The sequence below is a fragment of the Phyllostomus hastatus genome, unplaced genomic scaffold, assembly GCF_019186645.2.
Source record: "Phyllostomus hastatus isolate PE091 unplaced genomic scaffold, TTU_PhHast_1.1 phas_contig_40, whole genome shotgun sequence".
Taxonomy (NCBI): Eukaryota; Metazoa; Chordata; class Mammalia; order Chiroptera; family Phyllostomidae; genus Phyllostomus; species Phyllostomus hastatus.
Window position 1 is genome coordinate 97,098,608 of NW_025333872.1, and position 26,951 is coordinate 97,125,558.

The 26,951-nt window shown below is 55.1% G+C and overlaps 1 protein-coding gene across 1 annotated transcript in view; it reads left to right on the plus strand.

Annotated features, from left to right (window-relative positions):
- PACRG (parkin coregulated) overlaps nt 1–26,714 on the plus strand; it is a 367,271-nt gene extending 340,557 nt beyond the window's left edge. The window contains exon 5 of the mRNA XM_045843455.1: nt 26,554–26,714. Coding sequence (XP_045699411.1) covers nt 26,554–26,714 — 161 coding nt within the window. The remainder of the gene's footprint in view (nt 1–26,553) is intronic.
- Nucleotides 26,715–26,951: the final 237 nt, after the last annotated feature.

Genomic DNA, 26,951 nt, shown 5'->3' on the forward strand with positions numbered 1-26,951 from the left:
TTTGGTGCCTAAGTTCTTGGGTCACGTACAAAAAACTGATGGTTTCCAAACGCTCTCGACTCACAGACGAGGAGGCTGCACTGAGGGAGTCAGCTGACCCACAGCCACGCCTCCCGAAGGTGTGGACGCTAATGGTCACCGTGGCTGCATGAAGAAATAGATACACATTTCAAGATTGTATTTTTCACATCAGGATGCCGCAAACACAATGTTGTGGATAAGTAGATTGGTGTTGGATTTTCCTCCAAAAATATTACATAGCGTTTAACAGACATTCCATTTGAAATATTTTTTTCGTGGTTGCAGTCCAATAGAATGACAGGACTGTAAACCTCCACGTGCCTGCAGGGATGTTCTTGTGTCTCCCACCGTATCATGTCCAAGAAACCCAGCTTCAGGCAGGTGGCGGAGGCCCAAGGGCTCCTCCCTCCAGCCCTGGGATGTCCTGGGAGGGGTCCCAGGTCATCCGCTCCCTCGGGGAGAAGTTGTCTTCTCCCTTCCAGCCCACCGGCGCCGCCCTGCGTCCCGCGACGCGCACAGGCACGCACCTCTTCTGCGCGTGTGATGAGCCGCGGTCTGGATCGGGGACTGGAAGGTGTGAGTGGCTGCTAGAAAATTGCCCGTTAATGCTCCCAGTGTATTTACCGGATGAATCCCATCTTATTTTAGGCATTTTTAAACCGGGAACAAAACAGCACTGTAAGGAAGATGACATCATGTAATTGCTCTCTGCAGCTCTCTGGGTGGGGTTTGAGTTCCAGGCGTGTAGAGCCGCCTCCTCCCTGAGGGTGTCCTGACGTCCAAGGGCAAGTCCCTGCCCTTCCCGCTGCCTGGAAACTCTGCCCCCCGGGGTCCCGTGTCACAGCCGGTGCCATTGCCACCTACCCACTGAGACACGCCAGCAACCGATCACCGCCCTCTCTCACGCCAGCAAATGTAACATCCAGGTCTACTTTTTTATTTTCCCAAGTGTGTCGGCATTTCCGCCAGCCCAGACCGGGCACCGCCAGCGCCCCCCATCGCATCACAGAGCACAGTGCAGCCGCACCCGACGCCCCTCGTCTGCAGCAGCCAAACGGGAAGTGCGCCGCGTCACTTTTCTAAGGAGAACCTTCCTTACCCAACCCCCTCTGTCTCACCCTTAGAGTAGAGGTCTCTGCCCCTTCTGCGGCCCATACCACCTGCCGTCACCTGACTCCTGCCTGCTTCTCCCTCTTGGCCTCGAACACCCCCTCCCAGCGTCCTCTGGCCTTGCCCCAGTTTCTGAACTGGGACAAGGAGCAGCCTGGAGGCTGCCCTCCACCCCCGGGGCCTTTGCTCGGGCTGCTTCCTTGGCCTGTAATCACCGGACGGCCTGCTTTCCTCCCTCTTCCCCGCTCAGGCTCCCCCTGCAGCGCCCCCACTCAGGTGCTCCCCTGACCTGCAGCGCGGCGGGGTCTCCCCTCTGCGTCCCCAGAGCCCAGTAGAAATCATCGCGCACGTAGCACCCCTCTTTTCAGGAGCCCCACGCGGTCAGGGACTGGGTCTTCGGTGGGCCACTGCACCCTCAGTTCCCAGCCTGGTCCTGCCATCCGGCCGGAGCCAGTGTCTCCACGGTCATTTCGTTGCGCGTCCTGGTGGGAGGGGCCAGTGCAGCGGCTGCGCAGTGGCCCCGCCCCCAGCGCTAAAGCAGAAACCAAGGCCAAGGGGAAGGAGGCGCCCGCCCCTGCACAGGCCTGGGGCGGACTGCACCAGTCCCAAAGCGGAGCAGAGCCGCGCCCGCCGGCGGCCCGTGGCTGAGACACGGGGGCCACGCGTAATTAGGAAGCGTGCGCCCGAGCGGAGGTGTATTTGCTGGAGGCCGGTGACCGCGTTGCCCACGGCAGGGCTCCCCGAGCGTGTGTCGGTCTGATGTCACTGCCAACCACAGAGGACCATAGCCCCTCACCCAGGCAGCTGGGAGGCGCCACGACTCAGCGCCCGTCACGTCATGACACGCGAGGCCACTCGGGCTGGTTCCCGACTCCCACCCCCCAGCCCTGCCCCGGGAAGTGAGGGGAGGGGCTGTCCTCCCAGCTCCGCCGTGTAAACGACTGTTAGGGGCGTCTTCCCGTCTACAAAGTCGGGCACATTGTGTACAGGCTCTGTCTCCCTGGAAGGTGGGGGCCGAGGGGAACATTTCACCAGGAGAACTGTGGCTGACAATTCACACTATTTTATAGGCCATGCCCTTGGCGTGGACGGGAGTGCATTCCTCAGGGACGTGTAAACCCTTCCAGAGTGAGCGGTGTGCTCACATCTGTCACAGGTGGTGCGGACGGTAAAACAGGCATGAATTGTCCATAAATACTTATTGTCGGGAAATACCGGCCTCTGTTGCTGTTTTTAGGAAAATAGTGGATAGTTTATTACTGATACATAAAGCAGGACATTTATGTCTACTACACATGATGAAATAGTTATAAACTGATGTTCTGTAGAATATTGGAGAGGCAGAAACAAAGATGAAACTTGGGGTTCTGCAGTTAGTTTTACGAAAACATTTTGGAAGGACCATGCGACTCAGTATAAACCCCCTTTAGGTATGAAACACTTGAACTTCATCAAGAGTTGGTGATGGACTTTTAAAGTCAGAATACAGGTGTAATTTCTGCCGTAGGAAATGCTCGGCTGGCAAAGACCATCTCCTGTAAAAGCAGGGCGTTCACGATGAACTCCACAACCCTGACTTCTTCACGGGGCCCTCGGTCACCTGCCATTCAACACGGTCCTTACTGAGTTCCATGCTGTCCCTCCCCTGGAAAAAAAAAAAAAGCTCTTTTGAGAAAAAAAATTTCCTCAGTGGATGACTTATATAAACCTATAACAAATATTATAGATAAAGATATAAACATCATGTAAATATATAAATACACACAGGGCTGGACAAAAACAGGTTTACAGCTGCTGATATGGAAGATAATACGAGTAATATGAGTAATGAATACTAGTACCGGAGTACACTCTGATTTGCTCACAGTGGAAAGCCTACTCTTGCACACCCGTTTATGTGCACGTGCATGTACGTTTGTGGGTGCATTGCCTTAAAGAACGTCTGACCCTCTGTTTCCTTCCAAAGAGCAGGGGGAGCACAACTAGTCCCCACCTAACTTTTAAAGTCCCTGTGTTTGTTGGTTGGCGGCGCTGTCCGATGAGAACAATTTTTCTGGTGACATAACGCTACAAATCAGGAGCCCCGAGGAGAGGAACCTGACGGGGGGGCCCTGGCTGGATTCACATTCTTTTTTTTTATATTCTTAGTAGGCGAAAAGAGACAGCACTCTCTCTGGCTTTGTTTCACAGAGTATAATCAATGTTTTAAAAACCGGGTCGCTCCATGCTCGGGAAAGGGAAAGGGCCCCCGCGCCCCGCCCCACCCCGGCCAGCAGAGCCCACGACCGGGGCTGCCCCGCCCCCACCCCTGCTGCCACCAGCAGCGTTTCAGCCGCATCCACATGCCAGGCCAGCACCCCGCCTGCCCCTGCAAGGACGCGCCAGGGTCCCCAGGGACCCCCTGACAAAGCCCCGGGGGTTCGTAGTTACACCCAGACCAGCTCTGGGGACCCCTTCAGAGTCCTGCATTTCTTACTCTCTTCTTTGAAATCCGGACTTTCTCTTGCAAAATCACCCAAAATGAACACCTGTAGCCCTAACTGTTTACGCAGATGCTCCACGGACACGTGAACTGTTGGAACCGAGGACACGTGCCATCTTCTGTTGTGCGTGGGACATTAGTCCACGTGGTGGAGTGAGTGAGCGAGGCCGCTCAGCTGCACGCCTCGCCTCAGCGCCCCCTGTGGCGTGGGCGCGTCCCCCCACCGCAGGCGTGGGGTGGCGATGACTGACGATGCCCAGAACCCACCGCGGCAGGAGTCGGCTTCTCTGCTTCGTCGTCTTCTTACAAATGAAGGAAACGATTGTCAGAGGCCAGGCCTCCAGGTGCTTTCTTTTCTCCCACAGAATTTAGACATTGTTCACATGACATTTATCTTTTGTCATCTTTCCGAGTGGGTTTTCAAAAGAGAGATACTGAGCTTGTGATGATGGCTAGCGTAGAAGGGCCTCCCTGAGAATTTCAGGTCACTTTCCCCGACTGCAAGTTCCTCCGACGCACCTGACGTTCCAGGCAGTGCCGCGTGGGAAGCCGGGTGCCACCCACGCCACCCACGGAGGGGTGCCACCCTTTCGGTCTCAGATTCATGACACGGCTATGGCAGAGCCACCCCTGTCCCCGTGTGCTCTGTGCCGGGTCTCCTGGAACCAGCAGGGCCTGAAGGCCACCGCAGGCCCGAGCCCAGGTGCGGGTCTGACACTGTCAGCTCCAGGATTTTGGACTAACCACTCACAGTTTCGCCGCCTCCGTGTCTCCACCTGGTAAATGAGATTGATACGTTCTGCCACGCGGGGTTGTTGGGAGACCCAGCTCCCTCGCTGAGAGGGGCACATCGGAGAACAAGCGTCTGTAGCTGATGACGGTTATGAGCATGGCTCCACAGCTGAAGTTTAAAGTGAGTGTAAAACAATTTGGCGATTGTTGTACCTTTGAGTGGCAACTAACAAAACTAAAATGTCCACGTTGCCAGATGTATGGTGCTGAATCGTTTTTATGTAGCACTTCCCCTGAAATGTGCCCATCAAATTAGTTCTCGATTACCTAAGAGAAATAACGCACAGAACTCTGTATCGCAAAAACACGACTCATCTGTCCTACCAAGCACCTCTGAAAGACCTTCCCCAATCACCTTCCCTCAGTCCACAGAGAACACACATCAGTTTTATGTACTATGGAAAATGGCTACAGTTTGGTGGGTACCTATGTAGCAAAAGCCATCAGAGACATTCTAAAGAGAAATCCATGTTCTTTCGGGGCGACTGATTCGGCGGCTTCCCTTCATGAGGACAATTAACTACGAATTGCCATAGCGCAGATCAAAGGACCATGACCAGTCAGTTTGGAACTGGGGGTGGGGGGGAAGCAGTCCTCCATGAGGGACGGGAGGGGGAGGCAGGGGTCAAGGTCAGCCAGACGCTGGTCGTCGCGTGTTCGCCTGTGGCTCGCAGACGCAGGCTGAGGACAGTCGCTGGACACGGCGCCCCTGCTGACAGACCTGGAATTCTCCATGCGGGCGTGCACCCCACACGGGCAGGGGTGGTGTGCCACTCCCAGGGGACCTCCCTCTGTGCCCTGGGTACTTGCCTGAACTTCGATGCCCTTGGTTGTAATTTACCGACGTTTCTCACTTGGCTTTAGACGCATTAGGGCCAAATGGATGAAAAAGTGTGATTTCTTTGTGCAGTTCCTCTTCCCCTTTCCACCGCCCTTTGCTGAGGAAGTTCCAGGTTGTCAGTTTTGTTACAGTTCTCTCGTCAGTCTTGCGTAGGTTTCTCTCTCGTAAATATCTCTTAGTTTCTCCACCGACCTCCTCAGTATTTCTTTTCCTAAAGGTTTTTTACTTTTTTAAGAACTTAAGGTTATATGTGAAATAGAATCCAGTGAAAACTAAGAAAGCCTTGTGATTAATCCAGTCCCTCGACGCTGTCCTGTTAAACAACCCCGCCACCACCAGCCTCAGTGCTCATGGTGATGACGGTACAGCCGCGTGCCCTCCAGCCCCGGGATGTATTCCGAGAAATGAGTCTCGCGGCGACTTCCCCGTGGTGGTGCGGCCAGCGCAGAGCGGCTCGCACGGCCCCAGGGCACAGCTGCGGCCGTTCGTGGGAGCACTGCGCAGCGAGTGACTGTCACCGCGGGGCCGGCCGCAGTCGCAGCACCGCAGACGCGTGAGGAAGGCGCTGCGCCCAGGCATTGCTGCGTCGGCTCCGACGTCCCTGGGCGGCAGGAATCTTTCAGCTCCACTGTGGCCTTACGGGACCACTGCTGTCTGTTTCGTCGCCGACCAAAACCCCATCACAGCGTGTGTGACTGCGCGTCAGTCAACTGAGCAGACGCTTATTCATGCACCCCCCTGGGCTGAGGTTACCCCACGGAACCCCGTGCTGTCGCTCCGCCACGCGTGGCCGTGTGTCAGCTGAGCGGACACTCACGTGTGCTGCACACGCACTAACGCCCCACCTAACCCTGTACTAGTCCCCGAGGGAGTTGCTGCGGCCCACGTGATGTGGGTGGACAAGACGACGGGCAGCGTTACCCGACGTCCTCGCCCGGCCCCGGGGCAGGTGGCCGGCTGCTCTCCGCCTTCACCGCGCCGCCTCGCTCTGCCGAAGCCACACCCACCTAATTCGCACGCACCGAGCAGCCGCTGCGTGCCTGTCTCAGTGGGGTGGCCTCGTCGTCACCCCCTGCACTGTAGGAGAGAATGCTCCCAGGGACCGCCGAAGTGTGCACCAGCACTCAGGTCTCTAAGCCGTCGCTCTCTTTCTCTGGCCCCTGAAGACGTGGGGGACCAGTCCCAGACTGAGCCAATGGGAAGGAGATTGCGGGGTGGGCCTGGGAGATGCCCGAGAGCCCAGGGCCTGGCCCCAGCTGCACGCCGGCTGCACCCCGGCTGCTGGCTCACGTTGTGCCAACTTGGGCCCAACTTGGGCTCTGTTAGTCCAACCCTCAGCCACCTGAATCCTAAACGAGTGTACTAGCAGTAACACCTGCCACACAGGTCCGTCACAAAGATTAGGTGACAGAGCGGATGTGAGCACAGGTCAGCACCTGACCATAGAAACGCGCAGCAAATATTGGCGTTGCGAGGATTATCAATGTCATGGCCCAAAGGACCAGCACTCAGCAAGGTGCCTTTCACACAATAGCCGCTTATAAATAAAACGCTGAATTGAATGCAGTCGGGTCTGCATGAGCTCAATGTGAAATCCAAGGTCAGGAGGAGCACAGGGTGTCGCCGATGGGACTGCGTTCCTAGGGTCTCCTCGCTGCCGCCTCCGACCGGCCTCCTCCAGCCTGGCCTGTCCTTTCCTCGTCCAGGGTTCTTAAGCAAGTGATTCGTCTTGCAAATCCTAACCCCGACTTCCTCTCTAGGCTAAGGTTCCTGGCTTCAGCTGTGGCAACTTCTCCCTGGGTCTCAGTTCCCAGATTTGTGCCCTGCCTCCGGACGACCCTTCTGCTTGCTGGCTTTGACCCTGCGTCCCCCAGAGCCAATGACAAGGCGCAGCAGGAGGGCAGCCCCGTCCCACCCTGCAGCAACACTGCTGCCCCACGCTCCTCCTTCCCACAGACATTTCTCCACCTCCCACCGTTAGGGTAGACAGCACGGAGGATCCGAAGATGGTTCTCATCTTCCAGGGACTTCATTCACGTAAAGGAGATATTTTCACTCCACCTGTAAAAGGGTTACTTGGTGACCGGGGTTGTAAGAGAGGCAAACACCTCATGTAAATGATCAAAGGCATGCACAATGTCTGCTGACCCATGCGCTCGGAGGGTAACAATGGCCTTCCCAGATTGTAGTGAGCAGAGTTCCAGCGTGAAGTGATGGCGTAAGGGAAAAGGAGGAGGTGGGGAGTCCCCCACTCTTGTCCGGAGACAACTGTCACTTGGCTGGAGCCTGTTGTCCCCGTGGGACAGGACTGGGAGATAAGGATTGGCCTCGGGCCTGTTAAAAAGGGCTCAGCGCCAGGCCAGGGAAGCTCAGCTTTATTTAACAGGACGTGCTGAATCCTGGAAGGCTTTCGTCCGTGGAGAAATGAGCTCGTGGAGGTCTAATGAGGTGGTTGTGGGGGATGAACGCGGGGGGTAGAGAGACAGAGGCAGGAGGAGTCATCGCACTTGGAGGACAAATGTGGAGACAGATCCTAAGGGGCTAAGGATCTGTGCGGTGGCAGCAACAGGAAGGAACGGGGCGGCCAGCCCTGACTGCTCACAGGGTGTGGGGCGCAGGACGGGCCTGCGTCGTTCTTCTTACATTGTTACAAGTGGCGCGTCGTTTGTTTTTGATAACGTCATCCAATGTCTAACATTTTGCATGGAACGCAAGTTTCACGGGAAGAAAGCATGGTATGTCCAGAGCAAAGAAGCAAAGGTTAGGGAGCTCTCACCGGGCCAGTGCCCGTCTTAAACAGTGGGTAACTCAGCCACGCTCCTGCTCCCTCAGGGGCTGCCTTAATAGTCTTTAATAGCGTCGAGTAGCCTCGACCAGATTAATTCAAAGGTCTGTTTCTCCCAGTGCCCCCGCCCCAAATATTTCCATCGCTTCCTTCCGAGCCCACTTCTGCGGGAAGTGGGGCTCGCTGAGACGAGTACACCACGCAGGTCCTTCCAAGGACCCGTTCAGAGCTGAGAACAGGGACTGCGTGCAAAGTCAGACCCAGTGCTCAGATGTATCAGCGGTCTTCCCAGCGGGTCAGCGAAACGTTCCGACGACGAGAGGCGTCCTGTGGCTTCCCTTGACATGAAGGCTTTGACAGCAAGGAGAGTCTCCAGGGAACCCTAGGAGCCATGCAGCTCCTTGGAGACCCGGGGACAGGAGGTCAGGAACAGCCATCAGCAGTGAGCTATCGATCCCAGCTGTGATGGTAGAATGGTAGTGCCTTAGACCTCCTTGCCGGTGATCACAGGGTCACACACACGTGTGCACGCGTGCAAGCAGGCGCCAGGGCAAGCCAGCGTGCGGGCACTGAAGTTCCCTGCGGGGTGGGGAATGTCGAGGGGCCCACAGCCGCGTGGGACTCCCATCTGGCAATCACACAGGCTTTACGGAGGGCAAACCGCCCCCCTCCGAGCGCAGCAGAACCAGGCCGCTCGCGCTCATTGCAGGGTGACTCGGGGCGACGGCCCGACCAAAACCACACAGGCTTTCCGGCCAGACTGCCGCGGAGTGGATGGTTACAGCAGGAGTTAGGGAAACACCGCGTTTGGTCATTCCCATTGTTGCCTGTATGCATGGGCCATGAGATCAAAAGGGTGTGTAACTAAACTGCTTATCCTCCTCCTTCCGGAAGGAGTTGGGGAACCGAGAAGCTGATACAACGTATCGACAGTCCGAGCGGCGACCAGAGAACGCTAACTCGAGAGTTCCACACTGGTACCTGGAGCGCGAGTCAGGTCTGGGTACAGAAGGACAACGGGCTTAGGTGTTGTGAGATTTGCAGAGGAAGCATGAATCACTTTTGGAAAGTAAATAAGAATCGGGAACATCATGGTTTTCTCAGCGTTAGTGAAGATAAAAGAGATAACTCTGGAAAGAAAGAACAGCGTTGGGCACACTCTGATGTGTTCTCACCAAGTCCCGTATTAACCCCTTCCCGCCTCCCTCCTTCCCAGCCGCAGCCCGGACTGACACCTAGTCTGACGCCTCCAATGGCAGTTACGGAATACGACCCAATTATTTCTTTAAGACGAAAACAAAATTTTTTTTGGCTCGGAAACAAGATATTTTAATGAAAACGATCTAAAACAAAAAATGCAATTGTAGTAAAATAGATGAGGAAATTGTACTCCTTGTATTAAAATATTTTTCACAAAACATTAAAAATATATTAATGGGAATTTAATCTCATATAAGAAAAGTTAATCTGCTATAATGCTGCTTTATGTTTCTATGAAATCGCATGGGTATAAAACAAATTATGGCACCATAATATCGTTTGTGTCCCCTACGGAAACACTTGCATAAAACAGCTTAAAAAGCCTATTACAAAGGGGAAAATCTTAGACTTGTGAGAATGGTACCTTTAAACAAGTTATTTTCATGCAAAAGCAAGGACATTTTCTGAAAACAAAATTTACCGTTAAAATTGGTGAATAAAAGCCACCGTGTCCATTTGATCTCGGTTTTCCCTGGGTGTAAAATGGCAGCTCAGAGAGAGGCGACCAGAGAAAACTTGGAAAGGATGGAAATACTTTATAGGACCAGAGATAAACCTTCTATTTGACAGTAAATTTCCTGGCAACCCCATCTAGCCTCGCATTTAATTGTTACCAATCATGGTGATTCAAAATTATGATGTGTGCACCATTAATCTCGCAGATAATTCCACGGCCATATGTGTGGAGGACAGCAGTTCTCATCTAGTTGAAGAATATGTCCGTTGTTAAACACTTGCTTAATTTGACATTTTAATTTCATGTTGTTTTCATATGTGTCAAAACTGAGTTTCTTGGTCACGATATCTGTAAAGACGCTTGGTTATGTTGCATGTGGTGGTTAAAATTTCACGCGTGGAAGTCAGACCTAAAACCTGTCTGTGTCGCTCGCCCCTTACCTGTAAAACTGTGGGCAATAACATTACCGACTTCACAAGGTTGTTGACAAGTAAAATTAAATAAGCTACATGTCTAAAAAAATGCTCAATACATCCAGTGCCTAACACATGGTAAGAATTAAAATTTAGATTCAGTCATATAAAACTGCCATTTAGTTATGTCAGAATGGTTGAAATTAGCAGTACTCTGTTAGAATTCTTTTTTTTAAGATTTTATTTATTTATTTTTAGAGAGGGAAGGGAGGGAGAAAGAGAGAGAGAGAGAAACATCAATGTGCAATTGCTGGGGGCTGTGGCCTGCAACCCAGGCATGTGCCCTGACTGGGAATCGAACCTGCGATACTTTGGTTTGCAGCCCGAGCTCAATCCACTGAGCTATGCCAGCCAGGGGTTCTGTTAGAATTCTCAAGTGGGACAGTAGAACAAATTAAAATGGGAGTCGGTCTAGTTCTGTCGGTCGAATAGGACCTGAAGGGGTTTGGGATGTGGGGGTGTATTATTTCCCACCCAGCTTTTTGTGTCAGTAACGTTTGGGGGTCCTCATGATGCAGTCTGGAGACAGGTGTGCTCAGTGGCTTCCGGACAGACTCCGTCAGGACTCGAGGAAGGGGGTGGCAGTGGGGGTGCGTTGCTGGTCTTACCTGCGCTGGTCTCTCACGGTCACGGTCGGAAGTGCGTGGCTCTCCGACCTGAGAAAAACAACTCTAAATGCTTCACGCTGATCTCTGTGAAGAGTTGGCTTTTTATTAATTTGTAACATCGTATCTGTAACAGGCTGTAGCTATGTAAAAGAAAGTGAAAAAAAAAATTAGAGGAATGCCCAGATAAGTCAGAATTAAAAGTCACATGCACAGAAATAGCTATACAAATAATTATCATTTCCCTTAATTAAATTGAAGGGCATGTCAGTTATCAATGTGACCTTGCCATAGCTCGGTGCCAATCAGAAGTGTTTGTTTTGTTTTAGTTTTATTTTTTAAAGATGTTATTTATTTATTTTTAGAAAGGGGAGGGGAGGGAGAGAGAGGGAGAGAAACATCAGTGTGTGGTTGCCTCTCAAGCGCCCCCTACTGGGGATCTAGCCTGCCACCCAGGCATGTGCCCCGACTGGGAATCGAACTGGCGACCCTTTGGTTCGCAGGCCCTCACTCAAGCCACTGAGCCACACCAGCTGGGGCTGTTTGTTTAGTTATAAAGTCTGCTCTCAATGTGATACACAACTTTCTTCTCCAAAGCTCTCTTGTGTTAGTTAAGTTGGAATAAGAAAGTGTAAAGACTTTATTATTATTATTATTATTATTATTATTATTATTATTTTCACTATTATCACAAACTAAAGAGGGCAGGCAAGTTCATCATCTGACTTCAAAACGGAACGGACACAACTGTGCTTACTTGTGCCTCGGGGCGTTATCAGCGTGCCCACTGAAGCCCGGCTCCAGCAAGGAGGTCATGGCTAAGGTCGTCGGCAGGGTGTCGCGAGGAGGCTCCGGCCGCAGCTGTCCGCACTGTCCCTGGCCTGGAGATAAACGGCAGACTTGTGTCTCCACGGCTGCTTGCCTTTTAACCTTCCGTGAGAACGAGTCCTGGGCCCCGGCTCCGTCGGCACCCTCCGCGTTTCCCTTCCAGGACCTGTCTTAGCCCCCTGCCACAAGCTTGGGCTGGCTGGGTGCGAGCGGCCTGGGCCACTTCCATTCCTGGGGGAGCGAGGGCTCCCCCATATATTTAAAAATCTAGAAATGCCAACCCAAGGTGAAGTCAAGTATGGTATGTCACAAATCTCTACATTTAACAAATTAACACTTTTCACACACAAACCGAAATAATGATTTGGTGTGTGGCCTCACAAACAATCCAATTTGAGGGGAACCCCAAGGGCTTGATTGCAGGCCCCCTGGAACGGTGAGCGCTGGGGCCACCGGTGCCGGAGGTCTTGGGCAGGACGGGCCGGCAGGTGACTGAGTGCGGTCCCCCCAGCCTGACGCCTGGTCGGGCGGGCGGGCAGTCTCCAGGAAAGGAGGTCCCCATGGCCGTTCAGAAACCTAATCACTGCAAATGCTCTTCCTTCTGGAGGCGGTAATTAAATGACTCGAAGTAACTTATTGATTACGGATTTCCTCTGCATTTCTTAACACAATCCCTGGGATTCTCTGAGCTCCCAGGGTGCAGTGGCTTGAGAAGTTACAGCCGCTTTGCAGGCCCCATCCGTCTGAAACAGCGGCGCCTCCCGAGCGGATCGGAGGGAAGCCGGGGCTGGCGGGGCCCACGCTGGAGACCCGCCTCCTCCCTGGCCTCCCAGGGTGTCCTGAGACTTTGTTTCTCTTATGAAAACGGCCCAGTAGACAAATAGGCTACAGACAAGAACAAATTGTTCTCGTGGCTGGGAGGGCACAGCAAATAATAATAATAATAATAATAAATATTGAAAAACGTTACTGCTTCTTAGTAACTAAAAATGCTGACTAAAATAACCTTAAAGGAACATTTTACCTGTCCTGAATGCGTAAACAAAATTTTAATGATAACACCCCATGCCGTGATGAAACAAGTAAGCTCACATGTTGCTGGTAACACTAAGAATTTGCGTAACCTTTCTTTTTTTTTTTTTTTAAAGATTTTATTTATTTATTTTTAGAGAGGGAAGGGAGGGGGAGAGAGAGAGAGAGAGAGAGAGAGAGAGAAACATCAATGTGCGGTTGCTGGGGGTTCTGGCCTGCAACCCAGGAATGTACCCTGGCTGGGAATTGAACCTGGGACACTTTGGTTCCCAGCCCGCACTCAATCCACTGAGCTACGCCAGCCAGGGCTAGAATTTGCGTAACCTTTCTGAAAACCAGTATGGCAATGCGAGTATCAGTGACTACGGAATGTGTGTGTTCCTTGGAGCCGTGAGCTCACTTGTGAGAGCTGTGTCCAGGGAGCAGGAGAGCCGAAGAAAGACCGTCCGCACAGAAACGTCCATCGCGCCTGAAGACCCGGGAGCGGGTGTCCCGCCCCCACCGGAGGGGCCGGCTGAGCCGTGCGCGCCTCCAGCTCCGCCGCCGTCCAGCGGCCGTTCAAGAGCACCGTCCCGCGCCGTGTGTGTCCATGTCGGAGAGAGCGAGCACTGCTCGGGGGAGTCGTGCCCTCTGACGCCACCCTGTGCCGACTCGGGGTCTTTCTGTGCCTTGGCTGCCTGCCCCGCATGCCCCCCCAACCGGGCTGCCCGCCGGCTTCTGCCCGGCACTCAGGCGTCAGCCCCCCGGTTTCTCGGGAGTCACCAGGGGCGCCCCCCCGGCCCGCTCTGCCATAGCCCGTTTCCACGCCTCGCTGAGCGGCTCGCTCTGGACTCCCGTTCTGCCCTGGTCCCCTCGTGTGGTGCGGCCCCTCCTCCAGCCTGCAGGCCCCTCACGGGCCACGCCGTCCCCGTGTGCCCCGCTGTCCCCGTAGATCACGCCGTCCTCGTGTACCATGATGTCCTCATGTACCACACAGTCCTTGTGTATCGTGACGTCCCCATATACTACGGCGTCCTCGCGTACTTTGCTGTCCCTGTGTACCACACCACCCTTGTGGACCACGCTGTCCTCATGTACCACACTGCCCTCATGTACCACGCCATCCCCATATACCATGCTTTCCCCATTTACCACGCTGTCCCCATATACCACGCTGTCCTCATGTACCATGCTGTCCCCGTATATCACTCCATCCTCATGTACCACGCCGTCCCCATTTACCATGCTTTCCCCATGTACCACGCTGTCCCCATACATCACGCCATCCTCATGTACCATGATGTCCTCATGTACCACACCATCCTCGTGTACCACGCTGTCCCCATATACCACGCTGTCCTCATGTACCACGCTGTCCCCATTTACCACACTGTCCCCATATACCACACTGCCCTCATGTACCACGCTGTCCCCGTATATCACTCCATCCTCATGTACCATGATGTCCTCACATACTGTGCTGTCCCCATGTACTATGCTGTCCCTGTGTACCACACCACCCTTGTGGACCACGCTGTTCTCATGTACCACACGGCCCTCATGTACCACGCTGTCCTCGTGTACCGCACTGCCGTCATTTACCACGCCATCCTCGTGTACCACGCTGTCCTCCACTCTACCGCAGCTTCCAGAACACCGGACACGCATGATCTTGAAATCACAGACCCTGCACAACTACATCTGAGTTCACCCGGGAACCTGGTCCCCAGTTTCCTCTGTGGATCTGCTGCCTGGCCCCTCGGGGCACGGGGAAGCCAGTGTGCAAACACCCTGAAGGCCGGGGCTCCGTGCTCCGGGCGAGCCCAGGTGGCGAGAAGCCCGCTCTCCGTGTGACCTGAAGATACGGCGGCTCAGGTCCTGCTCCGTTCTGAGACGGGAGACTCTGCAGCCGAATGTCATGTCAGCTCCTTGACGGTTGAGGGGCGGTTGCATGTACTCAGCCCTAAACTTGTTTCCGCCCTTCGAAGGCAACCTCGAGGCTGATGTGCCCCCCCCCCGTGAAAATGAGTGTGACACCCCTGCCGTAGAGTGAACCCATTTCATTCGACGAGAAAGCAGAAAGCGCGCTCCAAGGTGTCCTGGGGGCTGCGCTTCTCGCCCCCCCACCCCCCGCCCCGGAGGAGCGTGTGCAGTCGGGGGAGGAATCCGGGACACTGGTGTCCTGGTGGCAGCGGGGCCACAGCTGCCAGCCTTCGTCAGCAGCGCCTCACGGTCACCAAGACGTAACACACACTCTCTTGTTTTATCCCTGCACCTGTCCTTGCAGGTGGGTGCCGCGGCACCTGTTTCCGCCGGGGACAGCTGAGGGGCCCGGGGGCCGCCTGCAGAGCTGCCAGCATTCCACATTCGCCGGCCCGGGGGCCTCGGCCCCTGGGGGCTACGGGCGTTCCGCTTCCATGCAGCCTCGGTCTGCACCCGCCGCCTCGAAATCCTGATTCAGAGGAAAGCAATTGTGCGCACTAAACGGAGGAATTCTAGGAGATAAGAACATAACTCAGGCAAATAAACAGCCTTTATTCAAAAGTATCAAAAGTCAGCATATTTCCCCTATCAGCATTTCCGACAAGCTTTAGTTTCAATTCTCGCGCAAACCTGATTGTGCTGCTGTGGCGGATTACACCGCCACGTCTTCATTTTCTGCCTGCAGCTCAGACGTCTATCTCTCTGTCACACCCCCCCACAGTGCCCCCACCCACCACCCCTCACCCCCGCCCCATGTGGTCGAAACTTCCACTGGACTTTAGCAAAGCCCTGAACGTCTGTAACAATGTTCTCAGGCGAGCGCGAGTGTTCCCAGACTGTGCCCTGGAAGAGCGGCTGGCTCGGTGGCAGAGCGGCCGCCCCTGCCACCCCTGCCCCACCAGTGTGGGGGCTGATAAAAGTGACCGTCAGGACTCTGGGAGACACTGCGGGGTCATTTTAACCCCAGACTCTCGCACAGGGCCTGAAGGCCTTGTAACTCCTTCCCTTTCACACAGCTTTGATTCGTTCAGTAAATACAGTATTGCTGGGCCTTAACTGAGCTCATTGGATGAGAAGGACCCCCAGTCTGTAAAATTACCAGCTAATCGCTTAGACATTCTGTTCAAAGTTTGCACCTGCTCATTCATTTTGGAGTTTTCAATGGGCGGACAGTGTGGGCAAGCCGGGGGGTGTGTCCCACCTGGGGTCGGGACAACCCGACCTGCGGACACTCTGCGCGGTGCTCTTGCGTCGGGAGTGCCTCAGCGAGCCGATGGACTCCCTCGCTCTTCGCCACAGAACACGCCACGCCCCAAGGCCGCGCAGGTCTTGGCCCGCGTGGGCCCGCACGGGCTCTGGGTTCTGAGGTCCCGGCGTCCGTGACAGTCCTCCCGGAGGTGACGTGAGAGGCGCACTTCCCCGCAGTTTGCTGTGTCTGCCGGCGACATTTGTGAGGATTCTGACACTTCTTTCTCACTGTTGTGCCTTGATCACATACCAGAAAAAAAAAAAGAAAGAAAGAAAGAAATCAGAGCTGAAAATGGGCCTGAACATGGAAAACGGTGGTGCTACCAGCAGCCAGTCTGGCTCCTTTTGGGAAGTTTTCGGCCCCCGTATGAAGCAGTAAAATTCTTTCCAGTGGGTTTGCATTGCCCCTGAAAGCAGTGACCGATCGCTACCCCCTTTCCAACTGCAGTCATTCTTGGGCTGTTCCTTGAGTTCGCTGGAAAGTACCTTGCAGCTGTGTGAGAAATTCTACCAAACGAAACTTAGATATTGAATGAACACACTGGAGGAAGCCCAGCGTTTGCTTTATTGTACAGCAAAGGCTGCTAATACAGTGAAGGGGAAAGTCTGATTTCTGATTTTGGAAAAAGAAAGTTTTTTCTCTCAAATCTGAGGGTGACCCAGGCAAACCCCACTCTGTCCGGGGGGGGGGGGGTACTTTGGAAACAAGATGAGGCTCTCTGGCTACAGAGACACGTGCCTAACCTCACCCCATCGAGCCTTTTCAGACTCACATACCTACTATGTCTGTGGGTCAGAGCTCACGAGTCTGTAACCAGTAAATAACGGGTCAGAGTGGGGCCCGTGTGGGCATCCCATTCAGCATACCGTGTATTTACAACTGAATTGGCTTAGATCATATTTTTCAGAAAATGCACCACGCAGCAACTTGTTTGTTGGCTTATCCCTTTTACCATCACTTAGCCTGATGCCAGCCAACGAGGCTTATGTGTGGTGTGAGTCCATCCTCCAAGAGTTGGTGAAAGGTAGGAAAAGCTAGGTAAACAGAGAACACCTCCCTCCTCGAGTCCAGTGCCCCAGAGACAAGGGGTTCAAAGGAAGAAAGAGGACGGAGGAGCCCACCTCGCAGAGGAAGCGAATCCAAAACCCGCCTTGAAGGGAGGTGGTGAGCTCGGACCCCCCTGGGCGGACCCGCAAAGACCTGAATAAAGGCTGCGCACGTGCGTCCGGGTTTGCGAGGAACCCCGTCCCAGCAGAGCAGAAGGTGTCGCCAGCGAGGCGCGAACTGTACGGCCGGCCCAGAAGGGAGAGCCGGTGAGAGAGGGCCCGGGCGAAGGGGACCTGGAATTCCATCGGCCTCCACCACGGCGACCTCGGTGATTCATCAGCAGCAGGGGGCGAGCTCAGGAAAACCGATGCACGGGGTGAACTGGGAAGAGGAGGCTTGGTGGGCGGTGGCTGCCGTCGGGTGGGCTGGAGCAGTGGCTCCGGGGGCCTCACCGAGCAGCCCACTGCGCTCCACGCGGCAGCCACCCGAGCAAAGGCGAGGCCTGAGCTCCGGAGCCCAGCGGAAAGCCCCACCCGGCGTGAGGTGGATTCCTCAGGTACCACCAGGAGTCAAGGGCATGGTTTCCTGAAGGGACGGGGAGACCCACCCGCCTCCGTGCAGGAGGAGGGGGAGCTTGGGCTTGGATTCCTAACTTCCCCCGCATCTGTGGCTTCAACTTGGTGTTCTGGTGTGTTTGTTTTTTCAAGGATATAGAAAGACCACTCAGATACCTACAAGGTTTCTACTTTTTACTGTCTCGAGGTCTTCCCGTCATCTCCCCACCTGAACACTGTAAAATGGATACTCTGAGGTCTAGAAAGAAGCCATTCGTGCCCACAGAGACTGGAGGGGTGGCGTGCGGAAAGGATCCCAGACCGTCCCCGGGCCCCGGGCCCCTGGTGTATCGTAGGGTGCCGTGAACAAGGCCGGGAATTAGTCCCCTGGATGTGTGTCTTCCCGCATACGCCGCGGCAAAGGGAGCCATTATCTCAAGGACTTACGATGAAGTGCAGGTAGCCTCCTAGTCTGTATCATCAAAACAAAGTTGGGGTGAACCAGCTCATTGGCTGCAGCCGGGAGAGTGTCCCCCCCACACTTCTCTCCCAGCCCCTCTCTCCTGATCATATCCCTTCTCTGCGGGGTTCAGGGCCTTCCTCCAGGTGCAAAGGCAAAGTCTCCGCCCCCGGGCTCACGCCCTGGGTGGGCACAGACCTTCCCGTCACCCTCCCTGTCACTCGTTCGCCGCCTGGGTCACGTGCTCAGGGGTCTCACCTCTCCGCACCACCTCGGCGTGCTCCCGCTGCGGGGGAACCAGTAACGGCACTTAGCTCACAGGGCTGGTCTTGGTTTTCAGTGGCATTGCGCTGGCGGTACTGTTGTTGCTGTTACTCCGCCCGGTGGGGAGCCGGCGGGGAGCAGACGCAGGACGAGAGCTGGACCTGGAACGCTCCGCTCCTCCGTAGCCTCGGTCTGCCCAGTGAGCCGCGTCGGCCCCCAGAGAGACTGACTGGTGCGCCATCGCTTCACAAGCCTGAACTCAGCCTCACTGTACGTTAGGGGCCATGGTGTCTATTGCTGTAGTTCCCCAGCAGCAGGGTAAACTGGCGAGCCGCCCATTTCCCTCGGTACGACTCCCACGTCAGACGAGTCTTTAACCAGAGAGGAGCCTACTGCACCTTCCGGGCGTCCCGGCCACATCGCTCCCAACTGCATGTATCTTAAAAGTTAACCTATACGTTTGGTCTTTATTCCGAGACATCAGAATCTATATAGACTTACTGAAATAGCAGGTTGGAGTAATTTTTGGTAGTGCGTCAACAAATACTTTTGAGTTTTTGACAATGTTCTCTTTCTTAAATGGGAATTATATAAACACGGGTCCTTTAGGGTCTTCTTAGAACTTGCTTTGAAAGCCGAACTTGATGCCTATGACATTTGTCACTTTGAAGAATTATACTGTTGCTTCATGATCATCTTTTCCGTTGAAATACACCGCGTCTATTGAATAGCCATCATTTCCAAAGCGTGTTTCAAAGTTATGACATATTATAAAATGGGGTGTTAGATAAGCAACAACCAGAAATGACCCCCAAATTCAGTCCCTTCTTTGCCCAGGGGCGGTAACTGAGACTCAGAGAAATTAAGTAACCTGCCCATAGTTAAACTCCTTGTACGTTGCAGCTACACAGTTAAGGAAATATCATATGATAAGTTTTTTGCCTTGCAGTCCAACTTTTTCCCACTATGCCAGTACAGTCCAGTGTCACCATGTTCATTTCGTAGAGAAACGAACCTGCTTTGCAGCTGGACAGTGGCCACTGTGTAGGAATCTTCACTGTTTAGCTGATGGAAAGTGTAACTATTTCACTGAGAACTGGGCCGAGATCTATGAGGTCTCTAGGTTCACAAGGGACCGGGGCCCCCATTCAGGAAACCAGCCCTCCTGTGAGCTCTCTCACCCTGGGGCAGCCCAGTCACCCCGCTCCTGCATCCGAAGGAGAGGAAGCGAGAGACACCCAGCTGGGAACCGAGGCCTTGCTTCAAGGCTTCTATCTTCAGAGGAAAGAAACCGTGTGAATTCCATCAATCTCCACGAGATCTGGAAAGAAGGGAAGGGTCGAAGCCAGTGGGCCCCTCCGGCAGGCCAGCCAGAGGCGGTGGTTGTGAGCTTCTGGTTGCAAACCCATCACAGACTTTGAGTCACACCTCCCCGCCATGACTCAGGACTTTGGAACTAGCCGTTGTAAGTCATACTTAAAGGTATGTTGAAAACCATCACTTTACGAGAGGATATGAAGTCACCCAGGGGAGGGCTGGCTAAGCTCAGACCCAACGCAGGAACACCCAGAATTCTGCAGGGGGTGACACATGATATGGTTAAGGGGGGAAAAAATCAGTCCCCTCAGAGCAAAGCCAAAAAAAGAAAGTGAAGGAAGCATTTGTTTAGGATTCTACCGGGGTGTAACCTCCACCACATCTCCCCAAAAGGCGCCTTCTCTAACTCGGTGCAGACAAATGAATTCGGTCCTTGATTTCCTTTCCATCTGCCCTTTCTCTTCTGTTTCCTCGTCCCCAGAAAGGATCAGACGAAAATTCACAATGGTTCCCACTGTAATTTTCCAAACTTTATGGGAGAGAGCCTTTTTATTCCAAAAACAGATAACACCATTTCTATAAAGCAAATTGAGTTCAAGCTAACTCCAAATAAACAGACACTTCTGGCAAAACAAATGTTGACAATTTAATCTAGGTCTTGAATTGAAGATTTCTTGAAAGAGCAAATATATCTGTGTCTCTCTTTTCTCTCTCTTTCTCTCCGTGTTCTGATTCAAAAGGGGAAAAGCTCAAAAGCAACCATTTCTAAGCTCATAAATATTATGAGTTATCTTTTTAATGACATTTTTTAAGTGAGTCATCTTCCTAATAAATCTCTCTTGTAAATGTTAGTTTATTCCACTAAGACGGACTCCCCTGTTTCACCCGCAGTCGGTGCAGACAGGGAGTCACTGGTGGGTGCCTCTCCGCCTCCCAGCTGCTGAGCCCACGGAGCCCACAGTGGGAATTTGTTCGGTCACCAGCGGAAAGTCTGTGGCGCTTTAACGGCATCACGAAACACCGTATAACAATAATATTCACGGTCGGTTCCGCCTGTGCGTTCCTGCCGAGACCTGAACCCCGGCCCCCGGGGCTCACTGTGTCGCCCCAGGGCTCACTCTGTCGCCCCAGGGCGCTGGCACCAGGGAGCCCCATCTGGCCGGAATGCAGCTTCAGCTGAGGCCGATGTTGTCAAAGGCTACAGGTCTCGACAGGGAAACCTTCAGCTGGTCTGTCAAGTTCTCGACATTGTTTAACTTGGCATCGGAGGAAGCCAAGGATGCCTCCTCGGATCTGGAAACAATTTGGTTTCTTCCATCAGCATTTTAAACAATCCCGCCCAGGGCTGGTTCACAGGGACTGTGCAGCCCCCAAGGACAGGTCCACCCCGTGGGACCAGGGTCTCACTGCACCCCGAGCTGGTCGCCAGCCATCGGTCACCTGGAGAAATGGGGCGACGGTGTGGTCTCTGCCAGCTGCTTTCTATCAATGGACTTTTCTCGTCCTGAGAAAAGCTTCTGGCTGGGTGTATGGCCTGGGTTCCTGTTCACATACAGTGTGTGTGCCAAGTGGCCGCATTTGACAACCCTTCAGAGAAACACCGATAGAGCCGGGAAGGGTGTGGCCAGGCTGCGAGGCCTCAGCAGCCACTGAGGTCAAAGCCTCGGTTTTATGACTGTGATTCGGCCTTGGGTCTGCCTGGCTCTCTGCCTCGGCGGCCGCAGGCGATGGGGACTGTCGGTGTTTGTGGATTTCCAGTCACTGAACGGGCTGTTGCACGGTGAGGAGGTGACGGGCACCGTTGCTGGGGAGCATGGCGAGTGCCACCGGGGCTTCCGAAAGTCAGCACGCGGTGCGGGGGAGACTGGCACTGACCATTCAGTCATCCCCTCTCCTTCCCGATTCACCAGGGTGGTTTTCCAGTGAGCTTCCCAAGCCAGTACTTTCTTTTCGTTTTGTTTTTAATCCTCATTGAGGATATGCTTCCTCGTGTCAGAGAGAGAAGTGGAGGGGGAGAGGGAGACATCAGTGTGAAAAAGAAACATCTATCCCTTGCTTGCCCCCCATACGCCCTGACCCCGGACTGAACCGTAACCATTTGGTGCAGGGCGGTGGCGGGAGGGAAGGCGCTGACACACCAGTGACCTGAGCCGGCTGGCCAGGGCCGAGCTGGTGTTCCCTTTAAGAGTGTTCTGCCCATTGGCTTCTAGCAGCGCCCAGGCGGCGAGCAGTGCCAGGCAGACGGGCGGCGGCGGGGGGCTGGGGACATCCCTCCCGTGGACGCCTCCCCCAAGTCGTGGGTCCTGCCGTCCCCCCCACAAGACTGCAAGGCCCTGCTTCCGCTGGGAGAGGCACAAAACCCACGGGAGCCCTTCTTTCCCCAGAACCACGCAGGTTTACTTTCTTAGAGGCAGCGAGGGTAGGTAGAGTTCACAGATTATTTCACCCATGGGAGCCAAAGGACTAGCAAACCTCAGGTGTGTTGAACGGGCAACCTGGCGTCAGCGTCTGTGCGTTTCTGGGTCCGATACCCTGAGCGGTGCTTTTGCGTCCACACTCCTCCTTCCGGTGTTGCCGTCCACCTGAGCACAGCTGCGCAGGCCACGGCTCCGAGCCCCACGCGAGAGTCGGACAAGCGCCAATCTGCACTGAGCTCTCCCGTGACCCCCGCGCTCCACGTGGCCCCCCGCACAGTTCCCTGCTCTCCGTGTCTCCAAGGGAAGGGGACCCGAGGGTCCGACGGGAACACACACACACGTGTTGTCTCGGGACACGGTTCTGGAGGCGACCCCAGCAGCGAGGGCCGCCCCTCGGCAGGGCTCTGAGCGCTCAGGGTGCCCGCGCTGTCCCTGTCCTGTGGCGGGCACACGTGACCACCGTGCCCTCCGGGGCCGGTGGCGGCCAGTGACGCTTCTCCAGCTGGACGAGAGCCTTCCCCCGTTGCATCATCATTCCCCCTGTTGCAACAGCACCGCGTCCCCAGCGAGATCACTGTGTCACAGTGCCACCCAGCCCTCGGGTGGGAAGGCCTTGCTCTGGCCACCAAAAGTCTCCCTCTTTCCTCTTTTCCTTTTTCCTACACTGGTAACAACTTTTTAAAAAAGGAAAAGAATAAAAGCTTCCACACTGTCTGGAAACTGCCAAAGTGCTCAGAGACGATGTCATCAAAACGCTAGGTGACCCACGCACGCCGCTGGCCCCGGTCCGCCGCTTAGCGGGCACCCGTGTGCCGTGCGGAGCCTGCCTCTGAGGCAGCCCTCGGGGACGAGGTGTGGTGGCAGCCACTTCCCCAGTCCTGCGCCGAGTTCGCGCCCAGGAGGACGCCACTGCCGGACCCCAGAGGGGGCGGTGGACACGTCCCAGCGCATCCCACCTGGGACGGAAATGACGTCCAGAAAGAGACAGCCCCCAGGGTAGGGCAGCTCCGGGAGGGAGGGAGGGGTGGACGAAGAGCATACGTCTGTTAGAGGCGTCGCCCGCGCCAGCCAGAACGGTTTCAGCATCCGGAGTAACAGAAAGAGCACGTGAAGCGGCGGTTCCCAGCCAGGGACAGCAGCCGAGCAGCAGCGGCCCGCCAGAACCGGAACCCCTCCCGCTCCGAGGGTCCTCCCCGCGACCCTGCCGCACAGTCCCGCGTGTTCGGTTACAAATAAGACACGGCTTCCTCGACATCAGTGTGTCTTTTCCGCCGTTGGACATAAAATAGACTTCCAGCCTTCTGAACTGAAACGTCACCTTCCTGATCGGAGCTGGCAAACGTAAACAACCATTTTTAAGCTCGCATTCTCTCCCAGCACCGCGTGCGTTTAAAATGGGGAGCTCAGGTGAGTCCCCTCAAGTTCAGGTTCTCAGGCACAGACCCTGTTGCAGGTGCGGACCCGGCCCGCCCGCCTCTCCACGGGCCTCGCACTGAACTGTGCAGTCACTGTTACAGCAACCACTGCCAGGAAGGCCTTCCTGCTCTGGGTTGCGGCTTTTTTTTTTTTTGTCCCTGCCTGAGCGATGCACATTCTGCAACCACAAAATATTTCAACTCCAACTCACTTTTTGAATAAGCAAGTTCTATTCTGTTCCGTTCTTTTTATCACTTGGGTTTATACACTGTTGAGAGACAAAAAAGCTACATAGTTGGTTCACTCCTACAGTGCCATGTTTTCTGAAAAGTGAGAATAGGTTATTATTGAGATAGAGCGCTCCTTGTCCCCGCGGCGTTCTGGAAGGCCGTGGAAAACGGGGTGGGCTCAGCTCTCCTTTGTGTGCGCTTCCAACCCCCCTCTGCCCCCGTCAGGAAAATATGCCTGTCCCATGCCCTGCTCAGTTCTTGACCTTTTGACGAATGCGCCAACAAAAGGCACCATTTATTAGTGATTAATCCATGCCTCTCTGTCCATCAGGAACCGGTTCAAGCCCGTCACAACCCAGCACCACCTCCAGTTACATTCCCCGCCGCCCTGGGCTTGGCTGGCCCGAGCCCACGAGGGCCACGCCACCTTCCCTCAGACCACCTCTCGGGGCTGTCACCTGGGGGCAGGGGCGCACGGAGATCAGCCCCTCCGGCTGGAGTCCTGGGACGCCGAAGCCGTTTCTAACAGACGTGTCCTCCAAGATCGGTCTCCCCCGTGGCACACGACACCCGTCCCTGCCCCCTCCCCCCGCCCCTTCTTCGGACACCTCGGTCGCTTTTGTCCCCCTCTCTTTCGGACGTTCTTCTCAACGTGTTTTCTTTCCACACACACATGGGCGCCTCCTTCTTTCTCAATCCCTCCCGAAGACCGCCTGCCGGAAGGTTCCCCCACGTGGAGGGTGCCATGCCGCCCCCCCCCACCAGGGTGGGGACTCCCGACACTCTCGTGTCTAAAAAGCTCATCTTTGGCTCAAACACAGTCGGGCACGAACCCTTTCAGCCAAGCATTCCTTCTTTCGTGTGTCCTGGCCTGTGTGAGTGTTTCGGGCCACCAGCCGCTCTGGAAGTCGAGCTGTAATTCCCACCCAGCTTTGCAGGGCCAGCGGAAAGCGCCCCCCGCCCCGCCCCCGGAGGGAGAGAAGCCCACCTGACCCCAGTGGCCCCGCGAACCCTGCGAGGCTCACTGGTCATGAAGGTGGGTGGGCGCGATGTCTGTACGACTCGTGATCGCTCTCCCTCCCTGCAAAGTGGTAATGAGCCCGCCCGCCTTCGCCCCCACCCAGGGGAGCCACCCGGGAGGCCCGTTCGCTGTCTCTCTGCCGCAGAACACGGCGATCTGTCTTCAATAGGTCCCTGCAGAAGATCAAGCAGAAGAACTGCTCAGCCACGCTGCGTGGGACTGCAGTTGTTGCTTTTCCTTCCAGCCTGAACTGTTACTCAATCTTTTTCAAATGTCCAAAGTAAAAAAAAAATCTAGGGTAAAAGGCCTGACATCCCATAGTTTTTCCTCCGTGTATTTTCCCATCCGAGCAAGAGAAGCGCTCTGGAGCCACGTGTGAAATAGGAATAACACAAACGCTTTGTCTGGTAGAACGCGCACCCTCGAGGCCGCAGGCCCCCGCGGCCTGTCCCCCCCCCCGAGGGCCTGTCCCCCCCTGCGGGCCCTCGCCTTCCTCAGAGATAAGACGGCCAAGGCCGAGTGACAGGTCACTCCCCGGGAGGGTAAATGTCGCTGACGTCCTTGGAAACCTGTGAGTGGTGTGCAGCAAGTAATGACTGTCACTGGAGGGAGAAACCACGACATTGTTACCCTCTGGTTTGAAGCAAAGGTCTCCCATGTTTGTCCGACGCCTGTGCACTTGGGTGGGTCCTCCAGATGTCTCCCTGGACTCGGGGACGTACGACTCGGGTCCCCAGGGCTGGGACTCCTGCCCGGCCAAGGGCCCGAGGCAGCTGTGGTGGTCACCTCAAGGCCCTATGGGGCGGAGCCTTCTTTGGGTGCTCCAGGTGACCGACTGGGGCTGACCATCTGCCTGGACTTAGAGGGACTCCAAAACCACCAGTAAACCCTGTGAAACCATCACTAAAACTGTCCTCTGGATGCTCGGGGACCAATCAGGAGCCGTCACAGCAACAAAGGCAGGGCCCCCGTAGCCCCCAACCCCCACCCCTGTATCCACAGGGTGAGACGAACCCCAGAGATGAGCACTTGGGTGTGTTGCTCTTGCGGGGAAAGAGCTACGAGTATGTACAAAAGCAGCAAAGTCACGGGGACGGCACAGCCTCTCGTTCCAAAGTACATCCGTTGAGTCACGGAGGCCCCACCTCGGTCTGAGCTAGAATGCTCCTCCCGGAGGGGCCCTGCCGGGCTTTCGAAGAACTCACGGCCCGAGACAGCAACCTCTAAGTCAGTGTCAGGTCTGCACTGTAGCCACAGAGACCTCACTTTTATTTTTTTTATTTTTTAAAAGATTTTATTTATTTTTAGAGAGGGAAGGGGGGAGAAAGAGAGAGAGAGAGAAACATCCATGTGCGGTTGCTGGGGGTCAAGGCCTGCAACCCAGGCATGTGCCCTGGCTGGGAATCGAACCTGCGACACTTTGGTTCGCAGCCCGCGCTCAATCCACTGAGCTACGCCAGCCAGGAGACCTCACTTTTATTTAGTCCAGGGGCATCAAACATTTTCACCGGGGGCCACAGCAGCCTCGTGGTTGCCTGCAAAGGGCCGAATGTAACTTCAGGACTGTATACATGTAACTACTCCTTCACAGCTAAGCAAGAGCTGGGGGCTGCCACCGGGCAGACACAAGGTGCCGGGCCGGGTAAAACAAGGTGGAGGGCCGGGTTCAGGCCGCGGGCCCTGTGTTTGCACTTGCGGTTTAGTCTCTTGTTTCTCTGGTTTAGATGAGTTCTCTTCCGCTCCAGTCTGAGACTTTGTGCCTTCGTGCATTTGTCACAACCCCCCGAAACCCTGCAGGATCGCGTGAAAACCCGCGCCCCCTCACGAGCACACGGAGAGGGGGGATGCCCAGGCCGACACACGCAGGACTTCCCGGGCCACGGCGGGCAGAGCAGTAACGGGCCTCTCTGTGTGTGTTTGCCCGAACCAGTGAACTCCGGAGACGGCATCGAGTACAGCCAGCAGAAGAGGGAGAACGTGGGCGACCTGATCCAGGAGACGCTGGGGACCCTGGAGCGCTACGGCGGAGAGGACGCCTTCATCAACATCAAGTACATGGTCCCCACCTACGAGTCCTGCTTGCTGAACTGACAGGGGGCGGGGGTGTGTCGCACAGGGCCGGGAGCCCCCTCCACGTCCAGGCCACCTGTGCACGCCGCTGGGGCCTCCACGCAGGGCGCGTCCCCTGCGTCCCCTCCGGCGGCGGCCGCCGTGGCTCTCGCCGGGGCCATCGGAATGCCCGCCCCGTGGACAGCAAGGCTTCCCGATACATAAATAGTGTCTGTTTCTCAGATCACAATAGCGCACTGTGCTCGTTTGTTCCGCGAG